Source organism: Eptesicus fuscus, chromosome 7 (genome assembly GCF_027574615.1).
Source record: "Eptesicus fuscus isolate TK198812 chromosome 7, DD_ASM_mEF_20220401, whole genome shotgun sequence".
NCBI classification, from domain to species: Eukaryota; Metazoa; Chordata; class Mammalia; order Chiroptera; family Vespertilionidae; genus Eptesicus; species Eptesicus fuscus.
In genome coordinates this window covers 53,051,034-53,069,207 of record NC_072479.1, presented here as the reverse complement: position 1 = coordinate 53,069,207, position 18,174 = coordinate 53,051,034, and the positions used below count along the sequence as shown (strand labels likewise).

At 45.4% G+C, this 18,174-nt stretch overlaps 2 protein-coding genes across 4 annotated transcripts in view; both read right to left on the bottom strand.

Annotated features, from left to right (window-relative positions):
- Positions 1-16,968, bottom strand: part of LOC129149782 (retinol dehydrogenase 16-like) — a 55,058-nt gene extending 38,090 nt beyond the window's left edge. For both annotated transcript variants that reach the window (XM_054718950.1, XM_054718949.1), the window contains exon 1: positions 16,903-16,968. The gene's annotated coding sequence lies outside the window, so the exon portion shown is untranslated. The remainder of the gene's footprint in view (positions 1-16,902) is intronic.
- Positions 2,987-16,965, bottom strand: LOC103292537 (retinol dehydrogenase 16). Of its 2 annotated transcripts, XM_054718947.1 has the most exons (5): positions 16,903-16,965; positions 14,497-14,876; positions 4,891-5,149; positions 3,875-4,038; positions 2,987-3,328 (listed from the first exon to the last, which is right to left on the bottom strand). In XM_054718947.1, the coding sequence occupies exons 2-5, from the start codon at positions 14,807-14,809 to the stop codon at positions 3,111-3,113; spliced, it is 954 nt and encodes a 317-aa protein (XP_054574922.1). In that variant the 5' UTR covers positions 14,810-14,876; positions 16,903-16,965; the 3' UTR covers positions 2,987-3,110. The 2 variants fall into 2 exon arrangements, with proteins under 2 accessions (XP_054574922.1, XP_054574923.1); XM_054718948.1 differs by lacking the exons at positions 4,891-5,149; positions 16,903-16,965 and having other exon boundaries at positions 14,497-14,690.
- Positions 16,969-18,174: the final 1,206 nt, after the last annotated feature.

Below are 18,174 nucleotides of genomic sequence, written 5' to 3'. Positions count from 1 at the left end.
CATCATCTCCAATCGCATCCACAGAGAACTCACTTTCGTCACTATTACATTTTTCACTTTTTTCTTCGTTTTCGAAGTAAAATTCATCATCGCTGCTTTCTATGTCTTTGGAAAACTTATCCATCCTGAGGAGGGGAAATTCACTCAGAACGTGCGACTGCTAGGGGGCAAACCAATCATCCAACTAAACCCTGTGTCTTGACAACATCTGTGATATGCTAATAGAAACCTAAACAAACCTAGGAGACGAAAAGATAAGGAAGGTTCTTTACCAAGGGAAGATGATGCTAGCTCAAAAAGGCATGATGCAATGACTCATGCCTTGGACCCTCCTACTCAAGATTGCTGCGCCTCTGGGTCTGGGAGAGGCCACGCACCCCTGGGTCCGGGTGAGGCTGGGTCCTGGGCCTGGGTGAGGCCGCACGCACCTGGGTCCGGGTGAGGCCACACGCCCTGGGTCCGGGTGAGGCCATGTGCCCCGGGGCCCAGGTGATGCTGGGTCCCGGGTCCGGGTGAGGCTGCGCCCCTGGGTCCAGGTGAGACCAAAGCAGAGGGAGTCGGACCTGCATTACCACCATTTGTCCACCATCCAGAACTGAAAAGTCAGTGCTGACATGTACACATAAGGAACTGGTGGACATTGAAATTGGGTCTCAAAAGATCTGTTGGTCCAGAAAGAAACTCACTACAGACTGATTCATTTGTCTGTCAGCATAACTATTATTGCTCGTCTCACATTCGGTTCTTATAAGTATATTTCTAGTAACACATGATCTCACTCATCTAGGGGAAATGATGAACAACATAAACTGATGAACAAGAACAGACCCAGAAACAAGGAGGCATCGATCGGACTGTTGGGCCTCAGAGGGAGGGTAGGGGAGGGTGGGGGTAGTGGGGAGAGATCAACCAAAGGACTTGTGTGCATGTATACAAGCCTAACCAATGGTTAAGGACAACAGGGGGTTGGGGGCATCCATGGGGAGGGGTGTGGGATGGGAATGGGGGGATGAGGACAAATATGTAACACCTTAATCAATAAAGAAATATATATATAAAAAAAGACTACAGGAGCGGTGTGTGCACAGATCTGAGGGACTCCAGGCATGTTTATCTTCTGTGGAGCAGTCATTGTCATTGATTATAATGAAGAGGTTTGTGACTTCCTGTAGCTTCTCAGATGTTCCCATCAGAGCCATTGATGCTCTGGCAGCAAAAAAAGATGAAGACAAAGGCTGTCTTTAGTCCAGGATTGTGGCTTTTGTGACCCAGACAGTGTTCCAGTGGGTTTGGGTGAAAGTTCTTCATTGTTGCATTTTCTGTCACTGAGGTGAGACTCTCGCCCAGAGGGCATAAGTATGGAGATTGAATATAGAGTTGCCAAACCTGTTGTTCCGAAATAGGTGAACGTACATTTGTTTTATATTGAACCATTTTTTTAACAGCTGTGATGAGAAAATTGCATGTGTTAAGTGTATAGTGTTTCATAAAGCTGATCATATCTGTCACGTGTAGTTGCTTCATGACCTCATTTAATCTGTCCTGTTTTTCACAGCTTTCCCAGTAACCATGGATTTAATTTCCATTCTAATAAAAAAACTTCGCTTTAAAAAAAAAAAAAAAACAAGATTGCTGCCTATGCAAAAGATAAGCTTAGGTGGTGGCATCAGTTGAGATGGCATTTACATTTTACTTGTCCTTTCATGCTAATGAAAACAAGAAAATATACTGGAAAAATAGACAAAAATCCCCCCCCCCCCCGCGGTGAAACTACGTGTGGAGTGTGGCTCGACATACGAGCTGCTACCGATGCTAACCTTGTCAAGTCACACTCGACATCCGAGTGCAAAAAGTTAAGACAAGTACACCCTCAGGGACATAGAGGGCGGGCAGGGTCTAGAACAGTGGTTCTCAACCTGTGGGTCGCAACCCCTTTGGGGGTCGAACGACCCTTTCACAGAGGTCGCCTAAGACATCCTGCATATCAGATATTTACATTACGATTCATAACAGTAGCAAAATTATAGTTATGAAGTAGCAACAAAAATAATTTTATGCTTGGGGGTCACCACAACATGAGGAACTGTATTAAAGGGTCATGGCATTAAAAAGGTTGAGAATCACTGGTCTAGAAGCAACAGTCACAGGGCTGTTAATTCTCCATATTTTCTTAGGTCATAGTAAAGAACAAGGTGTCATTCAGTCCATCCAACCAACTTTCTGATTCTTCCAGGCTTTTGTGTGTGTGTGTGTGTGTGTGTGTGTGTATGTGTGCGCGCGCGCGCGCGCGTGGGGGGGGGGGAGGGGTAGGGAGAGGGAAGCACTCATTCCAACCAAGCCCTTTCCTGGACCCACTGGGGTTCCACACCCTCTATCCAATCTGATCACCTTCCCAGTTTTTCCCAGGCTAGGCTCTGCCCCTCTGACATCAACCTGGCTCTCACTGAGCATGCCCAAAAGGAAACACCTCCCTCCTGTGCTAACAACTTTTATTGCGCATGTCCAAATGTTCTGTTACATCATGTGGTTTCTACTGCTCATGTGCCCAGCAGAGAAATTTCCCCTCCTCCTTCCTCTGGGAATCCAGTGTGGGCGGGCAGGGCAGCACCTCAGGGTGATTTTCCTGTCAGCTTTGGGGATTAAGTCTCCTCCATGGCAGTCCCCTGGAGTGTGTGAATGAGTCTGTTTATGCTATAGCTTCCTTGCAAACTCATTGGAATGCTGTCCTGATATCTGCTTCAGCTTCCCAGTTTATTCAGCTTAATGTTTGATTACTAAGCTTATTATTTGATTCCCCTTTGCATCCTTTATTATATAAATAACTAGATAATTATGAGGATAATTAGCTAGTTGTTAATTGTGAATGGTGAAGGGGCTGGCAGAGTATTAGGAATGTTGGAAAGAACCAGGTTCTGCAACATTAGTCCCTGTCCTGCACAGAAACCTTCCCTGGCTTTAAAGAAATGTATATTCTTTGAATCAATTATTTAATTTTACTTTAATAACAGTATTTGAGAATGTGAACAAAAATGCACCATACTTCTCTCTACAGATGCATCCCCTCCCTCACACAGTACCCAATTCCCCCTACTATGCACCACAATCTTGGGTCACATGGCCTTAGAAGGGCTTGGGGTACTCCAGTTGACCACGGCATCCACCAGGAAGGTGGGCATGTAGCTCATGGGAAGGTAGATGAGCTTGGCATCCCAGCCAGGTGAGTATCGGGTGCGGGGATGGCAGGAGGTCAGAGCATGTTCCATGCAGTTCGTCACCAAGGACAGATCCTGTGTGCATATTATATCCAACAATCCAATTGCTTTCAGGCCTGTCCAGAATGAGAAAAAATCCAGATGTATTCCCAACTCCAACCATTAAGATCACCTTAGAGAATGAGTTTCTAGACTTCCTGGTCCCCTACATTGAATCCACCTAAACTCCTTAGTGGGTGCCTCCCTCCTCCCCCAGGCACAACTGTTTCGCTCTAATCCACCTCTGGCTTTATTCCTAGGAATATGTGCAACACACAACTGAAGGTCTCCACAGACACTAGAAATCTAAGTGCCTGAAAGCCAGCTGCTCTTATACTTGTTCACCAGGAGGTCACGGGTGTCTTTTCTCTCTGGCTTTAGTTTCATCCTCAACAACATGAGAAGTTCACATAAGACGGTGGTGCCACATCTAACAAGCCTGGATCCTTTCCTTGGGTTACCAGTTGACAACATGGGACCACGGAGATAGAATTAAAGGTCCCCTGTTTGTGGGTGAGACAGAGCACAGAGGTTGGACCTGAGACTAAGGTGGGACTAACTATGAGTCTAGACTTCAGGACAATGGTCTGCTTCTATCCCCATGGACCACAAGGCTCACTCACTGTATGCCAGAAACCTCTCCCCATAGGCCTCCTTGACCTCTGGGCTGGCCTTATCCCATGCCTCTTGGAAGTTCCTAGAAATCACCGGAGTACTGGTCACAAAAGTCTTGAAGAAACCGGGCTCAATGATAGCCACTTTCACCCCAAAGTGGGAGAGCTCCCTCCTGCAAGGCAAACCGACAGAGAGGCAAAGACTTCAGAGGTCTCATAAAAGAAAACAACACCTGGAAAACACCCAACCCAATCAAACACCAATATAAGATTACAGTAGATTAAGCTCAAAAGTGTGGGGAGTTGTGAAGTGCCGCAGACAGGAGGAGAAAATTTATGATGATAGTATTGCCTCTCCACAGAGTTTGAGTATTTTTACAAATATTTACATACATTTGCGTAGAACTCTAAATTCTACCAATTCTGCTGAAAGGCACCACTTAAATTCTATGCCCTTGTATTTCTGTCACATGCAATAAAAGTGGGCTGTGCCTGTTTTATCTTTCCCATGCTCCTCAAACCCCTCCCTCTCCTTTCCCACCCAGGTCAACCTCCAGGCCATCTTTCCTGTAAGGAGCTCTCTCAGCCAATGGTCTCAACTACCCCACATCATAGCAATCCTCAACCCTGTAGCCAGTGGAGTTTCTACTGCTGATGTGATGAGGAAGCTCCCTGAATAAAGTCCTTCCCTGAGGCTTCACTGACAACAGGGCCCCTAGAACCCAATTTCCATAGCAGTTAAGTACATGCGTGGGCTGGGCAGTGGAGCAAGATAAGTTCCAATTCTGCCTCAGATGCTTTCTGACTGTGGGCATGGACAGGTTGATTCAACTCCATTGCCCTGAGGCCCATCCAGATCTCCAGAAGATAAAAGTGTTTCCCAATGAATGCCTGGCAAAAAGCAAGAGAGAAGGATCTGGAAGGAAGAGCCTCTGAGGCCGTGTGAAATCACCCCCTTGGAAAAGGCTCCCCCAGAAGCACAGAAGCAGAAGACCCAAGGGAGGGCCTCTGTCCCAGCCCAATACCTGAGGGAGTCCGAGAAGGCCTCGACGCCGTACTTAGAGATGCAGTAGCCCCCACCAATGAAGGCTACACGACCGAAGACGCTGGAGACATTGACCACTCGGCCCTTTGCCTTCCTCACCAGGGGCAGCAGACTCAGGGTCACCTCGATCACCCCCAACAGGTTCACGTTGAGTATCTTTACGAAGTCTTGTTTGGTCAGCCACTCATTGGGTGCCGTGGGCACAGAGATGCCAGCATTATTCACCAGGCCCCAGAGTCCTGGGCACACAGAGGGGAGAGAGGAAGACCCTGCTGAGACCGTGCAGTGAGGACACAGCTGTGGTTCCAACTCACCTTCCAACTGAGTGAGGACAGTAGGAGGAGGTGACATGGGGTGTGGGTAGAACAGATAACAGATAACTACATGCTGTCTGCAGGGTTTGGGGCAGTGCAGACCCTGTAAGCTGTGGTGACAGAGTCAGCGTTATTCCTGGTTTATTCCTAGTGACCAACCCCGCTGCCTGGTAGAGGAAATTTGATGAGACAGGACAGATGCTGAGGAAATCTAGTGAGTCCACAGTGTGGATCACACAGAGCCATGTTTGAGTTTTCACACATCAGTGCGGTTCCCATGAGGGAAAGAGAGAGACACAGACAGAGAGAGAATGAAGAATGCGGAGGAAGAGAGGAACAAAACCACTTTGTATAAATGACAAAAATATTAGAGACAGTGAACACCTAAGAACACTTTGGTGGGTAAAGCAGACCTGAAATCTCAGGTGGGTGAAGTGCAGAATAGGCCTGGGTTTTCTCACATCAATGTTCTCCTTGCAGACATTGTAAATATTCACCCACATTTTCAGATTTCTGGACAGCTCCCATAGTGAGCACTCAACAACTATCAATGAGGGAAAGAGAGAGACACAGACAGAGAGATAATGAAGAATGGAGGGGAGAGAGAAACACACACACACACATTGAACAAAAGACAAAAGTATAAATATGGCTAATATTTGGGGACACAGCTTGGGTAAAAAGACCTGAAATCCCAGGTGTGAGGAAACGTGGTGAACAAGTCTGTGGTTGACCTCAGGTCACTGACCTTGACACAATCTGCATCAACAGTGAACTATGATCCTGCAAGAGCTCTGAGAATTCCAAGGACAGGCTTTGAGGGGGCCCAAGGCTGCCTCTCCCCCACTCAGGCTCAGACTTCACCATCAGCCCCACACAATGCTACCCGCTCCTCCCACTTGCACAATAGGCCACTCTCCTCCACCCCCACCGCAGCCCCCTGGCTGATCATTTACCCAGCTTCATGGAAACCTCTCTGCAAGAGCAAAGATAGTCCTGAGGATTTAAAAATTTACAAACCACCAACCTCGACAGCAGGAACGGGGATCAGTAGGACACAGGGCAAGGGCTGGTGATGGGAATCTGTAAATATTGACCCAGAGTGGAGTCCCTGGTCTGCTCAGACACACTCTGCCCTATAGGGGTCATATTTTTCTACCATGTATTTCCCTTCTAAGAACCAAATCGATGCACATAGTTATAGAGATTTGGGTAAAAAAAAAAAAAAAAGTTTCCCAAGACATCATTTATGTTGAATAAAATATAGGAAACAATTCCATATCATATCATAAGATACTTCTTTATAAATGTTACTTTTTGTTTTCCGTAACACATTGCGGACAGATCACGAGAATTCTCGATTGTTTTGTTAAGCCTTATGGCCCATCACAAGAATTCTCAAATTTTCATTGTTGTCATTTAGAGAAAGACTGTAATGGAAAATGCATTCGATGAAGTTGAAAATTACAAAAGGAATTAAAATAATTAGTCTGTTGTCGTTAGTAATAAAAATAACTTTTTTATATCAATTTGATATTTTTAAAGTGCTCAGTAACCATGGATAGTGATGAAGAACATGATAAAATTCTGGATATATTTGCTGACAATTTATCAGATATTCCAAGTGAAAGTAATGAAAGCTTTGACAAGTGGCAGTGATATGGTTATTTTTTTCAAAAAGGCGAAAAATAGTAATTTCAAGTGATTCTGAACCTGAAAATTTGAACAATTCCACACATGATTTTGAGTGTAATTTGCGTCTTGGTTGCCAAGATAATGATTGGTCAAAAGAGGACTTTCAACCTAATTTGGAAAAATTTGAAGGTAATTCTGGGGTTTCAGATATACTGTCTGATTCTAAGAATATCATTGAAGTCACCAACATGATTTTTGACAACTATCTGTTTGAAATATTTTTATATCAATCAAGCATATATTATAACCAAGATTTAGGAAAGCACAAAATTTTGAAAGCAATAAAGTGGTCTCCTGTTACTCCAACAGATATGAAAAATGTTTTAGGACTTATAGTGCTAATGGGGCATACTCAAAAGAATACTTGGAAAGAATATTGGACTACAAATCCAGTTCTAGCTGTTCCAATATTTCCTCAGACGATGAGTCGAAACAGTTTTCAACAAATCTGGATTTACTGGCATTTCAATGACAATGCAAACATGACTAAATCTTCATCCAGGCTATTTAAAATTCAACCTGTACTCGACCACTTTATTCATAAGTTTCAAACAATATATAAACCTATGCAAGAATTATCATTACATGAAGGCATGATCCCTGGAGGCGATGTCTTCTATTTCAAAGTTACAACTTAGCTACAATTATTAAACATGGTTTACCTGTAAGAATGATATGTGAGAGCAAGACTGGGTGTATTTGCAATATGGAAATTTACACAGGTGAATGAAAAAAAATTGAATGACTCTATTCTATCACTACTTCGGCCATATCTGGAATTGGGGCATCACATACATCAAGATAACTCTTACAATAGCATTTCAATTGCAGAAACTTTATTACTACATAAAACAAGAGTTTGAGGAACAATGCGAACAAATAGAGGCTTGCCAAAATGTTTGAAAGATGAAGCATCTACGCTTAAAAGAGGTGAAATAGCCTCCCGAAGAAAAGGTGACATTTTATTATTTATTTGGAAGGATAAAAGAAAAGTTCGAATTATTTCAACTATCCATGATGCTTCCTTTTGTAAAAAAGAAAAGACAAATCGGCATACTAGAGAGGAAATAAAGAAGCCAGTTTCCATTGTGCAGTATAATAACTGTATGCAAGGTGTTGATCTTGCTGACCAATATCTTTCAACATACAGTATCCTTAGAAAAACAATAAAATGGACGAAGAAAGTAGTGCTTTACCTGATTAATTGTGGACTATTCAAGTCATTCAGGATTTATCAAGCGCTCAATCCAGCAGAGTGGATCTCACCCCAAGTAGATAAATGAGCAGATCCAGAATTTAGCAATCCTGATCCATCAGGTGTTAGAAGTAGGAGAGCTCCTCAGAAAGATCATCCACAAAGATGATCAGGCAACATGAAGCAGCACATCCCTGTGCAAATTCCATCTTCAGGTAAAAAGAAATATCCTACCAAAGTTTGCAAAGTATGCAAAAGTAATGGTAAGAGAAGAGAAACCCGTTACATTTGCCAGCTTTGTTTAGTTCCTTTTCATATTACACAGTGTTTTACAAACTATCATACTTTAAAAAGATATTAGCTTGTAAGAAAATGTAATAAATAACTTCAAAATGCAATGGGTATTTAATTTTAAAGCGTGCCTTTAACATTTATGTAAAACTTGTTTTTACTCGTTCAATAGAAATTTATCTGGCCACTGGGTAAAGCTAGCAATAAAACTACTTGTCAGCAATGTGTTAAGATCAGGAACAAAACAAGAGTGTGCACTTTCACCACTTCTATTCAACACAGTTTTGGAATTCCTAGCCACAGCAATCAGACAAGAAAAGAAGTAAAAGGCATCCAATTAGAAAGGGTGCATATGACATGATATTATATAGAGAGAACTTTAAAGAGTCCACAAAGAAACTATTAGAACTGATAAATGAATTCAGTAAAAGTAGCATGATAAAAAACTAATATTCAGAAATTGGTTGCATGTTTTCAAAATCCTCACCCGAGTATATGCTTATTGATTTTATTTTATTTTAAATATATTTTAATTGGTTTCAGAAAGGAAGGGAGAGGGAGAGAGAGAGATAGAAACATCAATGATGAGAGAGAATCATTGATGGACTGCCTCCTGCACACGCCTTAATGGGGATCGAGCCTGCAACCCGGGCTTGTGCCCTTGATTGGAATCGAACCCAGAACCCTTCAGTCTGCAGGTCAATGCTCTATCCACTGAGCCAAACCAGCCAGGGCTGCTTATTGATTTTAAAGACAGAGAGAGAGAGGGAGAGAGAGAAATGTGAGAGAGAACATTGATTGGTTGAACATTGATTGGTTGCCTTCCATACCTGCCCGGACTAGGGATTGAACCTGAAACCTTGTTCATGAGATGATGCTTCACTCAACTGAGCCACAAGGCCATGGTTCAGTTGCATTTTTATATACCAATAATGAACCATCAGAAAAGGAAATTAAGAAAACTATCTCATTTAAAATTTCATTTTTATGAAACACACCAAAAACCTAGGAATCAATTTAATCAAAGAAGTAAAAGACCTTTACTCAGAAAACTATAAGCTATTGAAGAAAGAAATTGAGGAAGATACAAATAAATAGAAGCATATACCATGCTAATCCTATCTAATAAAACAGTAATATGCAAATTAACCATCACTCCGTGACAAAATGGCGGCGCCCATGGCCACAAGATGGCGGCGCCCAGTCCTCTCATTCCTGCCAGAGTCCCCCAGTCCACCCAGCCTTGGCAGCGCAGGTTGTCCAGCTCGGAGGCGCCTGCGCCCCCACACCACGATTCTGGCCCAGCTTCGGCAGCCTGGGCTGGGGTCTCAGCCTGCAAGGGGCACTGCACCCCAATGGCAGGATCCCCCTCCCAGCGGCCATAGCCTGGGCTGAGTCTAAGCCTGCAGAGGCGCGCACCCCCATGGCGCAATCCCCCTCCCAGTGGCCTTAGCCTGGGCTGAGTCTAATCCTGCGAGGGGCGTAAATCCCAATGGTGCGATCCCCCTCCCAGCGACCTTAGCCTGGGCTGAGTCTAACCCTGCGAGGGGCGTAAATCCCAATGGTGCGATCCCCCTCCCAGCGACCTTAGCCTGGGCTGAGTCTAATCCTGCGAGGGGCATAAATCCCAATGGTGCGATCCCCCTCCCAGCGGCCTTAGCCTGGGCTGAGTCTAATCCTGCGAGGGGCGTAAATCCCAATGGTGCGATCCCCCTCCCAGCGGCCATAGCCTGGGCTGAGTCTAACCCAGTGAGGGGCATGCACCCCAACGTCCTTAGCCTGGGCTGGGGTCTCAGTGTGTGAGGGGCGTGCACCCCCATGGCGTGATCCCCCTCCCAGCAGACGTAGCCTGGGCTGGGGTCTCAGAGTGCGAGGGGCACGCACCCCCATGGCACGATCGCCCTCCCAGAGGCTATAGCCTGGGCTGAGTCTAAGCCAGTGATGGGTGCGCACCCCAACAGCCTTAGCCTGGGCTGGGGTCTCAGCATGCGAGGGGCGTGCACCCCCACGGCGCGATCCCCCTCCTAGCGGCCATAGCCTGGGCTCAGTCTAAGCCTGCGAGGGGTGTGCACCCCAATGGTCGTAGCCTGGGCTGAGTCTAAGCCTGCGAGGGGCGCACACCCCCATGGCACAATCCCCCGCCAGTGGCGGCAGCCTGTGGTCTCAACCACTGAGTCACACCAGCCAGGCAGATATGGAGAAGTCTTAAATGTTCCTTTTTTTGTTACATATATTTTATTGATTTTTTACAGAGAGGAAGGGAAAGGGCTAGAGAGCTAGAAACATCTATGAGAGAGAGACATTGATCAGCTGCCTCCTGCACACTCCCCACTGGGTATGTGCCCCTAACCAAGGTACATGTCCTTGACCAGAATCGAACCTGGGACCCTTGAGTCTGCAGGCCGATGCTCCATCCACTGAGCCAAACCAATTAGGGCTGTCCAATATGTTAAAGAAAAAACCCTATCTAATAAAGAGGGAATATGCAAGGGAGGGCATTTGGGGGTGACCGGGTTGTCAGGGGAGAGCAGTTGGGGATGATCGGGCTGGCAGGGGAACAGGCATCGATCAGGCTTGCAGGGGAGTGGTTAGGAGGTGATCAGGTTTGCAGGCAGAAGCCGTTAGGGGCAATTAGGCAGGCAGGCAAGCAGTTGGGAGCCAGCAGTTCCGGATTGTGAAAGGGATGTCTGACTGCCTGTTTAGGCCCGATCCTAGTAGGATCGGGCCTAAACAGGCAGACGGACATCGCCCGAGGGATCCCCGATTGGAGAGGGTGCAGGTTGGGCTGAAGGACACCCCCTCCCCCAGTGCACGAATTTTGTGCACTGGGCCTCTAGTGTATAGTAATAATTACCCTTGTTAAAATGTCCGTACTACCAAAATCAACCTATAAATTCAATGCAATCCTTCAAAATGTCCATACTATTGAAATCAATCTATAGGTTCAATGCAATCCCTATCAAAATACCATTGGCATTTTTTTACGGAACTAAAAATAGTACTAAAACTTATATGGAACCACAAAAGGCCCTGACTTGCCAAAGCAATCATGAGAAAGAAGAACAATTTTGGAAGTAACACGCTATCTGATAACAAATCATACTACAGGACTATAATAATCAAAAGAACATAATAGGTGTCAGAGGGGAGGGGGTCGGGAGCTGAGTGAGAAGGTGATGGGATTAAGGAAAGAAAAAAAAGAAGAAAGACTCATGGACACAGACAACAGCATGGTGATAGCCAGGAGGAAGGGGAAATGCAGGAGGTAGAAGAGAGTAAAGAGGGGATAATTGGTCATGGAAGAAAACTTGACTGGAGTGGTAAACACACAATACAATATACAGATAATGTACTGTAGAATTGTACATCTGAAACTTACATAATTTTATTAACCAATGTCACCCCAATAAATTCAATTTTTTAAAAAGCATGGTACTGACATAAAAACAGACATATAGATCAATGGAATAGAATAGAGAGCAATGAAATAAACGCACACCCATCGGCCAAGCAATCTATGACAAAGGAAGCAAGAATATACAATGGGATAAAGACGGTCTCTTCAATAAATGGTATTGGAAAATCTGAACAAACACATGCTCAAAAGTTAAACTAGACTACTTTCTTACACCCAATACAAAAATAAATGAATTAAAGATTTAAATGTCAGACTCAAAACCATAAAACTCCTAGAAGAAAAACATAGACAGTAAACTCTTAGACACTGGTCTTCGAAATATTTTTGGATATGTCTTCTCGGGGAAGGGAAACAAAAGAAAAAAAATAAACAAATGGGACTACATCAAACTGAAATGATTTTACACAGCATAAATGAAATGAAAAGACAACCTACAGAATGGGAGAAGATATTTGCCAATGATATATCCTGTAAGGGGTTAATATCCAAAACATATAAGAAATTCATCTTAACACCAAAAAGATGAACAATCTGATTTAAAAATGGGCAGAGGACCTGATAGATATTTCTCCAAAGATAAAGCTGGCCAATAGACATATGAAGAGATAATCAATATCACTAATTATCAGAAAAATACAAATTAAAACCAAAGTGAAATATCACCTCACATCAGTCAGAATAGCTATCATCAAAAAATCAACAAACAGCCCAGCAGGAGGAAAGAAGGGGAGCTCAGAGGTTGATCTTCAACCTATGAACAGGAGGTCATAGTTCAATTCCCGGTCAGGGCACATGCCCAGGTTGTGGGCTTGATCCCCATTGGGGGGCGTGCAGGAGGCAGCTTATCAATTATTTTCTCTGATCATTGATGTTTCTATCTCTCTTTCTCCCTTCATCTCTAAAATCAATAAAAATATATTTTAAGAATCAACAAACAACAGATGTTGGCAAGGATGTGAAGAAAAAGGAAACACTGTGCACTGTTGGTGGAATTGCAAATTGGTGTACGAACCAAGAAAAACAGTATGGAGGTTCCTCAAAAAATTAAAAATAGAACTACCATGTAACCCACCAATCCCCAGATGGGTATTTCGTAAAAAAAGAGAAAAATCCATATGACTAATTGGAAAAGATATATGCACCCCTATGTTCATTGCAGCATTATTTACAGTAGCCAAGTTATGGAAGCAACATAAGTGGCCTTCAATAGACAACTGGATAAAGGAGTAGTACAAATATTACTCAGCCATAAAAAAAGAATGAAATCTTACCAGTTTTGACAACATGGATGGAACTAGAGGGTATTATATAAGCTAAGTGAAATAAGTCAGAGAAAAACAAATACCATATGATTTCACCTATATGTGGAATCTAAATGAACAAGCAAGACAGAAACAAACTCATACATACAGAAAACAAATTGATGATTTCCAGGTGGGAGGGGAGTGGGGGATTGGGTGAAAATGGTGAAGGGATTAACAAGTACAAAGGCAGGGGAGGGTGGATGGGAAGTAATCAACCAATGAACTTGTATGCATATATGCATAACCTGTGGACACAGACAATGGGGTGGTGAGGATCTGGGGTTAGGGTAAAGTGGGGGCCAGGAGCAGGCTGGAAGATATTCATGGGGGGGGGAGAGGAGGACCTATGTAATACTTTCAACAATAAAGATTAAAAGAAAAAAAAAGAAGTACAAAGGGCAGTTATGAAATAGTCACTGAGAGTAAAGTACAGCATAGAGAATAGGTCAATATTATTGTAATAATTACGTGTGGTACAAGGTGGATACTAGATTTATTGGGGGATCACTTTATAAGTCATATAGATGTCTGACCACTGTGCTGTACGCCTGAAACTAATATAATGTCAACTGTAATTGATTTTTTAAATTTTTTAATTAATGTTTTTGAAGAAATTTCATTATGTTGTATAATTCCTCATCTTCTATTAATGCACAGACTATGATACAAACTATGGACAAAATATAATATATATCAAAATGTTAACAGCATTATTTCTAGGTTGTGAAATTATGGTGAGTTTTCTCTATCCCTGTGCTTTCCATATTTTCTACATTGTTTGTGTTTTACATTTCTTAGATAAATGAAATTACTGTCTTTTTTCTTCCCCCTTAACATGACAGACACAATTGCAGTAAAAGAGAGAGAGAGGACACGAACACTCATTAGATTTCTGACTTCCCTTTCTGACCCTCCTGAAATCTCAGTGTTGTCACCTGAAAATGGGTGACATCAACTCCCTGATTGGATGATTATGACTCACCAACAAGAATGTTAATGTGCTGAGAACAGGAGCCCAGTTCCAGCGCTGCCCCCCAGCCACCCATTTAAATTTCAGGCTCCTGCCCCCTTCTCCACCCCTCCTCCAGAAAGTGGGCCCTGATCTCCCCGGGGCACTCAGCATCTAGAAATTCAGAGACATAGACAGGAATTCTGCAGGGACAAGTTCTCGTCAGCACAAACTCTCCCCAATCTGCAGTCAGAGGCTAGGGCAGTGGTCTGAGAAGAGGCTCAGCTGGTATGCTGGGTGAGGTGAAGAAAGCTAGTAGGATCTCAAGTCCTAGAAAACACGTTGGGAATCTTCCCCAGGTAGCAAGGGGTCTTCTCTTGACAGGAGAGAAGGAACAGACTTGAGAAACCTGGGTGATACCTCTGTCCCCCGTGCGCTCCTTCACCCACTGGGTGGCCGCAGCGATGCTCTCTGTGCTGGTCACATCCAGGATCACCGTCTCCAGCCTGTCTGACGTCTTGACCCTCAGCTGCTCGGCCCCCTTTTCTGTCAGACATGCAGCCAGCACCCTCAAGCCTCGGAGGTCCAGCTGCCTGGCCAGCAGGTTCCCGAAGCCCGAGTCACAGCCCGTGATGAAGACATACTTGTCCCGGAGGTGGCTCACCACCTGCCTCTCCCGGTACCAGCGCAGAAGGTAGTACAGGCCCACGAGGATTGCCAGGTACAGCCACATGGCTTTGCAGGGACAGGCGGTAGGCAAGGGTGAAATGAGAACGTGGCCAGTGTTCAGTCAGGGGGATCTAAGAACACAGGGTGTAAGTTAGCATACCAGTCTCCAGGCACTCTGACATGGAGTCCTCAAGTCTTTTCTGTTCATCTGGTTTAGTGAGTATTTGTTTGTTTGTTTAGTGCGTATGATTGATCCGTGCCCCATTTTGTAGATCTTTGGTACACTTACACCATTTCTAATAGATGACATTGCATTGCTCAGGAAATCCCTTGACCTGAGGATAGTTTTCCCAGCCACCTGATCTGGGTTCTCCCACTCCTTCCCTCCTCTGTTCTTTTCCCCATCCACCTGCCCTAAATTGGAGCCCCCTATGGTCACAGTCTCATGGTTCAGAACTGTCTTCTTCCCTTTTTCCTGCTCAAGTCTGGAACCTTGCCCCCTGATCTACTGGGACAGTGGTCAGCAAACACATTAGTCAACCTAGTCAAATAACAATCAACAGTACAACGACTGAAATTTCTTTTGAGAGCCAAATTTTTTAAACGTAAACTTCTTCTAACGCCACTTCCTCAAAATAGACTCGCCCAGGCCGTGGTATTTTGTGGAAGAGCCACACTCAAGGGGCCAAAGAGCCACATGTAGCTCGTGAGCCACAGTTCGCCGACCACGGTTAACTGGAGAGTTTCACAAAGAGGACGCACTTTGAATCAAGACACACGTGAGTTCAATATCCAGCTCTGCTCCAACTGCCCTGTGACCTTGGCAGCGGGTGGAGTCCCTGAGGTTCTCACTTGGCTCAGCACAGAATTCACTCCTAAGAAAACTAAGCTCTGCTTAGAAAACTAAGTTTTGGATTAGAAAGAGAGGGAAAGGGGTATCCTGTCCCCTGCTGATGCAGAAACTCTCAGGGGCAGAAAGGTGCTCTGGAGATGGGAGGGTGTCTGACTACCTCAGAGTAAAACAGGAGAAGAAGGGAATGGGGCGGCCACACTCGGGGAAACTTCTCCCGGCACCTGGGAGGGTGGAAAGGAAGGGCCTGTGGGAAGAAGGCCTAACAGCTACCCCCTCACTCCATGAAGACGCCTTGTCCCTAGCCCTGGCCCTCTGGGCCATGCTGAGGCTCTCCCCGCCAGCCACACGGGCAGAATCCAGACCCAGACCCAGACTCCAAAGGTAGAAATGATCCGCTTAACAGGGACCAAGTATGGGTCCTTAACTTCACCATCAGGGAGGCTGTAACCCCAGTAACCACAAAGGCCACCGTCCACTTTGTATGAGGGGGATGATGGGGAGGTGGAGACATCTGCCCCCTCGGGAGACTAAAGAAAGGACTAGACACTGGAGCCCAGACCAGCTGTCCCCGAGGGGCTTCAGGGTGAGATGAGGAAACCATTTCATAAAAGGGGGCGGAACAGCAGGTGGACAGGAACAGAAGACGCCAGTTTCTAGCTCTGGGGCCTCCCTCACTGTCCACAGTTTCACAGTTCTGACTGGTGAGCAGGGAAGAGTAGAGGCACTGGGAGAGGGGAGAGGTTTCCTTAAAGAAATGCCTGGACATATGGCAGCAAGCAGAAGAGACAGACAGGGGCAGACTCAGCCTTCAGCTGTAACTCTTGTCTGCAGAGAGGAACTGTGTGGATCTGAGAGTGTTTGTCCCTCATGTTGGGAGGCGGCAGCAGGATGGCACCTGCTGGCCCTGCAGAAACCAGCCTGTCCCTGCTTCCTGGGGTGACGGCCAGCACCCAGCTACAAAACTTTCCCAAGATAGAGAAGGAGGAAAGCAAGGAGGGAGGAAGGAGCCCTCAGGGAGCAAAGGGGCATGCAAATCCTGCTAAGGGGAAATTCCCGGCTTGTTGGAAGCTACTGGATATTTCATTCCTTAGTGACCACATTCCTTCAACCACAAAGTCTCAAGGGCTAGAGGCAGAGAAATCTCCCAGCCCACGTGAGCGGTGCTTCACTGGGGTGAATCCTAAAAGCTATATAACTGCTTGGGGATTGCCAGGAGCTTCAGAGTCCATCCAGTTGGGAACAATCACAGGAAGTTCGGGAGAGAGCAGTAAGAGAGAAACGGAATCTGGATGACACTCACTCACCTGGGAGCTACAGGGGCTAGAACGAGAAATCCTTCAGAAGCGTCCCAGAGACTGAGTCTCCTGGCAGTGAGTCTCTGCAGAAGATCTTTAACAGGAAGTGCAAGGGCAGGGCAGCTTGGCCAGTCTCAAGGGCAGCACTGCTTTTGTAACCTGAGAGCTGGAACAGAGACACGCGCCCCCTGGTGGCTCCACAAGGTCTTAGCAGAGACTTCTGTCCAAAGAAAAGAAACATCCTCCTCCTATTACTTGTATGGGTCTCTAAAGAGGGGATTGCATGGTAAATGAAAAGGGGCTCTGGAAAGGGTATGGAGTGAGGGTTAGTTGTGCAAGCTTGCTTCCAATTTTATAGGTATGCAGCCCCACTGCCTGGAGTGTGGATCCAAACATTTTGAGATGCACCCCTGCCTTTAGGTGTGAAGGTCTGGCACTGGAAGGGATGAGAGTTACTGGTGGAAAGTCATTGAGCCCGCGCTCCTCATGAAGGTCCAGAGCAGCAAAAGGAAAGAATGAGGGCAGTGTCCTTGGGGCTGTCTCATAGCATGGGTCCCAGCCCCTGACGGGTTCATCACACTGGACCTGGCTCCCTCCCCAACGATGGAGCCTAGAAGGAGGAGGGATGGGACTTTTTGGAGAGTCTGGGGTGAAGATGTGGGCTGGTTTGCGTTGGATTTCTTTGTTGTTGTTCCACCTTCAGGGTTGGCCCCCTTGAGTCACAGTCCACATTTGGGGCCACTGGACCCATCTGGATGCAGCTCTGCCCCAGGTAGAGCCTAGCATGGAGGGCCATGGGGTTATAACCCCACAGTTCTCTGACACTCTGGAGAGCACTCTTTGGGGTGAATCCAAACCTTCTGAACATACACTTGTAAGGCCAAGGTATTATGTAAATCAACGATTCTTTATTTCATTTCAGTTTGTTTGGTGTGCCTGGCTATGTGTGTGTGTAAAGAATATTGTGCAAATCCGGAGACTTCAGATTAAGCATGAAGTTCTTGCCTGGCCTTTGAGTGGGAGACATGCATTGACCTTGAGTCAGCTGACACCAGAGCTTTGAAGAATGCAGAGATCCTTGAGGATTCTCGCGGTCATCTCTGTGTCCTCAACAGTCTCACGTCTCACACCAAGCTCTCACTAAGGTTGGAGACTGAATAGCCCTGCAACATCCCACCTCCCTCTCTGTATCGCGAAGAACAGAGAGATAGTTCTACAGCATGAGGTTCCCCTGAAAGCACCATATTCATCGTTTTAAACCAAAGGAAGAAAACTAAGACA

Excerpts from the sequence above, each read along its gene's own strand:
- LOC103292537 (XM_054718947.1), bottom strand. The coding sequence starts at position 14,809 with ATGTGGCTGTACCTGGCAATCCTCGTGGGCCTGTACTACCTTCTGCGC. Across the intron at positions 4,039-4,890 it reads GCCTTCTCGGACTCCCTCAG|GAGGGAGCTCTCCCACTTTG; the intron begins GTATTGGGCTGG and ends TTTGCCTTGCAG. Across the intron at positions 3,329-3,874 it reads GGAGAGGTTTCTGGCATACA|GCCTGAAAGCAATTGGATTG; the intron begins GTGAGTGAGCCT and ends CATTCTGGACAG.